This window comes from Microchirus variegatus (genome assembly GCF_963457635.1).
Source record: "Microchirus variegatus genome assembly, chromosome: 12".
NCBI lineage: Eukaryota > Metazoa > Chordata > Actinopteri > Pleuronectiformes > Soleidae > Microchirus > Microchirus variegatus.
In genome coordinates this window covers 16,726,657-16,734,925 of record NC_139813.1, presented here as the reverse complement: position 1 = coordinate 16,734,925, position 8,269 = coordinate 16,726,657, and the positions used below count along the sequence as shown (strand labels likewise).

The 8,269-nt window shown below is 39.7% G+C and overlaps 2 protein-coding genes across 2 annotated transcripts in view; one reads left to right on the top strand and one right to left on the bottom strand.

Moving 5' to 3' along the window:
* LOC310935259 (dihydrolipoyllysine-residue succinyltransferase component of 2-oxoglutarate dehydrogenase complex, mitochondrial-like) overlaps positions 1-8,269 on the bottom strand; it is a 148,586-nt gene that overhangs the window by 2,540 nt on the left and 137,777 nt on the right. The window lies entirely within an intron of this gene.
* Positions 415-7,806, top strand: LOC310935296 (sphingosine-1-phosphate phosphatase 1-like). The gene is made up of 3 exons (XM_083899159.1): positions 415-1,388; positions 4,106-4,195; positions 5,737-7,806. The coding sequence occupies exons 1-3, from the start codon at positions 699-701 to the stop codon at positions 6,286-6,288; spliced, it is 1,332 nt and encodes a 443-aa protein (XP_083755285.1). The 5' UTR covers positions 415-698; the 3' UTR covers positions 6,289-7,806.

Here is an 8,269-nt window from a genome sequence, read left to right as displayed (position 1 = left end):
TATCAAATATCATATACTTTTACTTAAGTAATATTATTAAAAAAAAGAGACGTCAACTACTACTTCTACCGAATTCATTTTCTGGTAAGATACTTAAAAGATAATAATAATATCATATTGTACTATTGTGCACTTTCATGAAAGGTATTGAGGACGAGACCTGACATATCAATAAATAAATAAATAAATAAATACAGGAATAAATACATAAATAAATGTATGTTTTCCTGTATTTATTTATTTATTGATATGTCAGGTTTTGTCCTCCATAGAAAGGTACAAATAAATAAACAAATTAATATCATTTTCTGGTAAGTGTACACTCCGGTCCACTAGGTGGCGGTACTGCACTATTATGTTCGCCCAATAGTAGAAGAAGAGTCAGGCCTGGCAGAGGCAGCGGTTGTGGTGGAGACTATTATTTATTATCTGTGGACTAACTGTAAAGTAATGGTTAACTTTTATGGACTTTGGATGCTGCCGTCCACAGCTTATTGTACAGCGTGTGTGTTTTGAGAACATTCACCGGCAGCTGGAGGTGGAGACTCGTGTCACCGCGGTGTTTATATCCCGGTAAAAGAGAAAGACATCGAGCCGCCGAGCTGCGTTTCTCCCTCTTCTCATTTCCACCGACGAACATGAACTCCATCTTTAGACAGCACCGTTGTATGTTTTAAACTAACCGCTGCTTTGAAGCCATGGCGAACGACGGCGTAGTGAAGACGTTCGTAAACGTGTGCAATTATCTCCAGGAGCCGTGTCATGTAGCGAGGTTTCAGCGTTTGTGCGGCGTTAAAGGGACTTTTACGGACAAATCGCTGAAGCCGCAGGCGGGACACACGGACCAGGACTGCCCCGGGCTGAAGAAGAGGATCCGCAGCGCGGATGTCAGTGTCGGTAATGGAAGAGCCGGGGATGCCGCAGCTGCATCGCAGGTTAACGGGACGCTGGGTGATGCTACAGCCGACCCTGACGCTCCATCGGCGGCAGCGGACGTCGACCCAGACGCCGCCAGATCCAAACCCCTCCGGAGGAACTCCCTGACCGGAGATGTGGGTCAGGAATTCCTCATCCACAACAAGTTCCTCTTCTACCTGTTCACGTTTGGGACCGAGTTGGGCAACGAGATGTTCTTCATCGTCTTCTTTCCCTTCGTCTTCTGGAACATCGACGCCCTCGTCAGCAGGAGGCTCATCGTGGTCTGGGCCTGGAACCTGTTCGTGGGACAGTCCACCAAGGACATGGTCCGCTGGTCCCGGCCGGCGTCCCCGCCTGTGGTCAAGGTGGAGGTCTTCTACAACTCAGAGTACAGCATGCCCTCCACACACGCCATGACCGGGACAGCCATACCCTTCTGCCTCTTCATGCTGACCTATGGACGGTGGCAGGTGAGTCTCATGTCTCATGATCACTTTTACTCAGTTCTACTCAGTTCTTCTCATGTTTGGATGCAGGTGATGGTGTGGACTCGAGAATCAGAGCCATTTTTGACCCCCTTTCCCCCAGATATAATTAATCTGGAGCTGCAAAACCTATTGACACATAAAATGAAGATGACATCATGTAATATGTTTTATAGATATTTGCAGTATTTAGGTATAAAAGAAAAAAAATATTTATGAAGAGCCACAGGTTGCAGACCCCTGACATACACCATAGTAGAATAATGACGCTTTGAAACATGATTTTACAATGTTCATTGAATGCACCTCTAAGCTCAGCAGCTGTGGATTCTGCATTACTCATACTAGCTCTCATGCTCTGGATCTTTCATGTTTCATTTGAGCAGTTTTTTAATGTTATCAGTCATCAGGAGAAAATCATGTATCCACACAGCAATCATCTGCAAATAATTCTTACTCGTTCCACTATTAATAATCTGTTAGTAGTGACTTGATTAGCCTGATATTTGTTAATATCGAAATTGTACTGTTGGTTAATTCAATATATTTGGGTGTTTTCTGATATTTACTCAAATGAAGAATGCATGCACAAAACGTCTGGAGTTTGAGGAAGTGGGAGTTAAAGGATGTGTTGGGGTTCACTCGAGTTTGTTGTGTCAGGAAATGCACGCAGTGGAAAAAGGAAATGTGTTATTACAGCGTTATAGTCTGGTACATTTATATTCACATTGTCTTCTTATTTACGTTTTAATATGATTCACTTGTCTTTTTGTTTTTACTTTGGCCTAAGGATTTAACCATCGCTGACTGCTTTAACATTCCTGCTTAATCCATTTTGCACATGGCTTGTTTGAAGCACACAAGCGGAGGCTAAATGTAGTAAGACGATATTAAATGGATACATATAAGATGCAGTTTACGTTTGCAGCTGGTGCTTAGAGTGGTTTAAAGCTAACTTCCCTCCATTAAAGCAGGATGCAGGGTGTGCCAGGAAAGAACAAGAGAGGAACAGAAAAATGGCTTTGTTTATTAAGAGACTATTGTGATTACAGGATTGGTTCAAACAATAAACGGGAAAGAGTAAATGCTAAAGAATGCTTCTTTTGTTTTTTTTAGAAATTAAAGTCTGAGGAAGAGAAATAGATTTCTCCCTCCAGTTTTCATGTTTTTCTTTTCAGGTTCAAGTTGAATTAAATGTGGTTAGGATGGTTATTGTACTTCTGAAGAACAGAGAGACAGAAGATTTTTTATCCAGGTCAGAGTTCAAAGCAACGAACCTTGTTTGATATGTTGTGACTCATGGAAGAGCTGAATTCTCTACCACCCGTGTAGGAAATGGATAAACTCCACAGATAAGCAACTGGTACATCTGCTGCCTGCATCACTAACTTGTGACTTGAGTGAAAAATGTCTGTGTTGGTAAATTGCTGAGGAAATGTCAGACACGTCGATGAAAACGAAAATGCGTTTTATTTATTTATTTTACTTTATTTATTTAGGTTTCCTCATTGAGACATGGGGTCTCATTTTCAAGAGTGCATGCACTGCAGATGTACAGATACATTTGTATTTTGACATAGATAGAAAAAAGAGTGGGAACTTAGACTGAACCCTGTGGCACACCTTTAGTAATGTTAAGAAGGCTGGAAGAAAGACCACTGAGCTGCATGCATTGCTTGTTTGGAGAGATAATTTGAGAACCAACCAACAGCTTGGTCTGACAGGCCTCTATCTGACATAGATCTCATGATCAACGTGTGTCACATGCCTTGGACAAATCAATGAAAAGTGCAGCACAGTAATTCATGGAATCCAAAGCTTTCTAAAAACCAGACTGGTGAGAAGATAGACTGTTGTTTGAACTCAGATAGTCCTTGATTTGATCATTCACCAGCCTTTTGAGAAACTTTGCTAGAATGCAAAGCCTGGAAATTGGGATGTAATAATTCAGCATGGTGGGGTCACCACCTTTTTTAGTAAGGGGACTGCAGTCTTCCAGACATCAGGATTTACATTTTTGGAAAGAAATTTGTATAACTTTTCCCCCTGCCTAATCAACCTAGAGGTGCCACACGGCCCTGTCTGTATTAGATATATCAGCTGATACTGATCGTGGAATGGTTGAGGTTGAAATACAGGTCATGGAACTGTATGATGTATTCTCCTCTTTTTCTTCTTCATTCCTGTTAGGTATTGTGGTACTTGTGGTAGTAAATCTGTCATTTAAATGACATAGCATGACCAAATCAGGCTGAGGTTAAAAGAGACAAACCAAGGGGGCCAATATCGGGGAAGAAGAGCTCAGCACCTCAGAGGTTTTTGTTTTTATAATGTTGCTGTGCACTGTACAAACGAAGAGAAGTGAACTGTTTGTGGAGTCTGAACTCTCTCGCGCTGTCATCAAGTTCCCTGCAGAGTCACGACCTCGAGGCCTGAAGACATTAAGAAACAAAATGTGGTTACTGAAGGTTACGCGAGATAAGATGCAGATCATAAACTGCCCCCAGAGACACCATCTTTCCACACTGACCTTTGTATGAACTCCTTCAAAGAATATCAGCGAGAAGGAACTATGCACGGTCAAGGTTTTTTTTTTTAATTCTAATACTTCCAAGGGTGCATTTATTGAGATATTGTATGAGGTTTTATTTTATAAACTAGTTATTTTCTAATCTCTGTTTTCTCTTTTTTTTCATCCACAGTACTCGTTCCTGTTTGGTCTTTGTGTTGCTCTCAGCTGGAGTGTCCTGGTCTGTGTGAGCAGAGTCTACATGGGGATGCATTCCATTCTGGTAAGAATTTTAATAAAGCAGTATCAAATAAGTAATCCCCTCTCTGGGATATGAAATTAGTGTACAAAACACTGTAGTGTAGCTGCCACAAAAGGCCTGGAAACAAAAGGCCTCTTACGCCTTCATTATGTTAAATAATGACTCCAGTTATTGTATATATATATATTATAATGTATATTACATTTCTGTGAGAGAGATGTGTCAGATGAGTTATTATGTGTCTGGGAAATGCAAAACTAGGTTGTATGAATTGTTCAGGTCTAGAATGTTAAACTCAGAGACTCTTAAAAAGAGGTGAAGAAGTCAATCGGCACTTCTGTAACAAAAAAAAAAAACAGGGTAAAGTATTGTGCAAATTCAGGAGTTTTTTTTGAATGAAGCGTATCTCATGAATGATAATTATCCGTACACAGAGCTAATAAACATAGATAAGGTTAGATTAGATTCAGTGGCCTGGCAACTGGTGTTAGTAGATATTGTTGACACTGTTTATGCTCCACATCCTCAGAACACGTGTTTCAGTGAACAGACTGCATGGTGTTAGAGAGAGAGAGTGAGAGAGTGCTTTCCATGACGACAATAACAGTCACCACTTGAGTGGAATACCTGGGTGAAAAGGGTTGTATAGTGTCACCTACTGGGTGGAAACGGCAGAGTGTGTGTGAGAATGGAATTACTTGCAGAATGGTGATGCTGTCTGTTACCTTACTTTTTAAAAAATGTCCCTTTAAAAATATATTTTTTGAGTTTATACTAGGGTTGAACAAATAATCAAAAGAAAAGGCTGGAATTGTATCATCCTATTTTTATGTTGTTATACGATTTAAAAATTCAGACCTGTAGGTTCTTGAATGGACAGTATCTCATGGGGCAATGCTTCATTTTGTTTTCATTCGATAACATAGTGAATATTGAACTGAAGCTTGACTTGAAAACATATGTCGTATAATTACAATATTTGGCTGAGAAATTGCATTTTTATATTTTTTATGATATACATTTTTCTGTAAGACCTGTATATGGAAAAACAGAGTGGGGCGCAGCAAAACACTGTTTGATGGGAGGGGGGGACTCTTTTCACTGCTGCACCACACATGCAAAGGGCTTAGTGGATGAAGTAAATGTGGTAGTTATTGCAGAAAATTATCTATTTACTCCACCTCCTTGGCAGAAAACTCTCTGACATCTCCGCAATTCGCGAGTGCGTGGCAAGGATGCGAGCGGACGTAGCTACAAACCGAGAGGACATGGCCAAGCTAAGCGCGGCGAAAGCTGCAGAAGAGATGGATGAATAAAGAAAAAACACCATCCAAGTTAATAATCAAACTGCTGAAATGATCACTTTGTGACGTTGTGACATGCCAGGCAACAATTCCAGACTCAGGCCATGTGTATTGTATGAATTAAACTAAGATGATGTGTGATGAGTATTGATCTAACTGACATGCCCGAAATAAACTAAACTAGAAAACTCATTTACGATAACAGACACACACACACACACACACACTCAACTTCATCATGCTGTTTCTCTGTTACAGGAGGTCGTCACTGGATTCCTGTACAGCCTTCTCATTCTCGCCTTCTTCCATCCGATCTTGGATAAGATCGACACCTTCTACATGATGAGCCACTACGCTCCGCTGGTGATCATCTTGTCGCACGTGAGCCTCGGACTGGTGGCTTTCTCCCTGGATTCCTGGAGCACCTCTCGCGGCGATACGGCTCAGGCTCTGGGTACCGGAGCCGGAGCGGCTCTGGCTACTCATGTGAACTATCAGCTGGGGCTGCTGCTGGACCCGCCGATGTCCTCGCTCCCTCTGACGTTCCCACCGATCACCGCTGGCGTGGTGCTCCGCTCCGTGCTGCGCTTCCTCTTAGGAGTCGCTGTCCTCCTTGTCACGAGAATGGCAATGAAGGGAGTGACTATTCCCTTCTTGTGTCGACTGTTCGGGCTGCCCACGGACGACGTGAGACGGGCGAGGCAGCACATGAAAGTGGAGCTGCCGTACCGTTACATCGTCTACAGTGTTGTGGGTTTTAGCTGTGTCGTTGTGGTGCCTCTCCTCTTTGGGATCCTGAACCTTGCCTGAGCTTGTGTTGCGTCGTACTGCTGACATGTTCGCAAACAGCACTTAGTTACATGCAGATACATTCTCTGACATTTAAAGGGTTAGTTCACAAATCCCATGAACAGATCATAATCAGTATGAGCATATCCTACTTTAAAGAAGTAGCTTCACTGTTGTCCAAAAACTATTCAAATACAGTACATGAATGAGGCACACAAAAAACAACCACTCTATTTAGTTTAGTATTCTTTTTTTTTTGCATTTATTTAGTAAGAGTCGAGAGACAAAGACTTGTCTTTGCAGTTACAGAAAGTGTTAAAAGGCAAACAAGCAGGATACTTAACATTGTTCCTTTTGTTATTATCCTTTTTAATGTATACGTGCATCCTTGAGAATGTCCAGTGACTAAATTTTACATTGTGAAACAGGAATGTATTGTTTAGGGCTGCAGGTTTTCACTCACTAAAATGCAGAAATGACCTTCTACAAACCAAAGATAACCACTTTATTGTCATATAAGAGCAAGATAAATCAATCCCAACACTTAATAATTTATTGATTATTGCAGCCTCAGTAGTATTAAAATTATATGTATTAAACATGCTTTTATTCTTAATTTTAAATAGTTCATGTTTGTAGACTAAAGTTTGAATCACTTCACGCTTTTGTGAAATAATTTTTGAAAAAGTATTAATTTCGTATCGTATCGTGTTTTATCTGCATCTTCAGTTTGAACCAGCGGGTCTGGAGCTTAGCGTCAAAAACTGGAGGAAATCAGAATGTAAATGGGTTTGATTTTGACCTTTTCATGAGATTTGTTGTCAGGATTCTCCTGTTCTCAACACATGTAAGTGTTAACTGGAACTTTGAATACAGAATCTGTCGGATGTACTGTATTGATGCTTGTTTTCATCAGTGAGGGAAAAAAAACCCTGTTGTACATTTCTATCATATAAGTGAAACATATAATGGTGGTGTTTTTTTTTGGTTTTTTTGAAGAATCCCAGATGTTAAGAATAAACCAAACCATGAATAGTTATAATTTGATTTGTTTTACAAATACACAGCTTGGGATGAATACGACAGTATTTAAACTGATGGATGTCAGGGTAGTCTGTGATCTCGGTTTGAAACCTGAAGACTTTTCCTCTTTGTTGTGCAGTTTTTCCGTGTCCATAATCAGCATTATTACGTTGCCTTCTCTTTGTGTATTTCTTGCACCACAAAAACAGTTTGTCGTTTTTGGCGCAAAAAGGAAAATTAAGTGCTCTTTAGACTAAAACGAAGAATTTAGCAGAACAGAACGAAGAAAAACAAATATTTTTGATAATTTATTTTATCATCATGATGATAATCTTGGGCTGAAATATTGAAATATATCGCGATGAAACTCTGAGACGTTTCAGTTAAAAACACTGACTCTTGTTCTCGTCTAAATGTGGAAAATGATTTATTTTCTGTAATTTATTAATTGTTTAATGCTCATGTCAGAAGATGAATGCCAGAGCTCTCATATCATGGATATTTATAGACCTAATATTGCCATTAACTCCCTGTATTTGTTATGCAAGAAGTGTATCTGAAAAAATATGTTAAAAAATAAAGTATTTAAAATTTAAATGGATATTTGTATTATTTTTTGAATAATGTAATGTGAGAATTAAAACTGCTTTTTGATTTTCTTTAGACTTAAAAACTATATTCGATTCCATCAGTGAGTTATCAATAATTATAACTAAATCAAAGTGATCTATTGTTTGTTTTTAAAAGATGACTTTGAATGATTTTTAATAGTTACATCAGCAAGTTGTAAGCAAATTTCACATGAATAGTGTGTTTGTAAGCGATAAGTGTCTAATTATAGCACAATCAGATCCATGTTTAACGTTGTTTTAGTATCTCACAACACAGAGGGTCAGTAGTAAGATAGAGTATGCTGTGCAGACAAAGTTGAATGCCTTTTCTCCCGACACAGCACGCCGGTGTCGAGCTCAACCTTTGA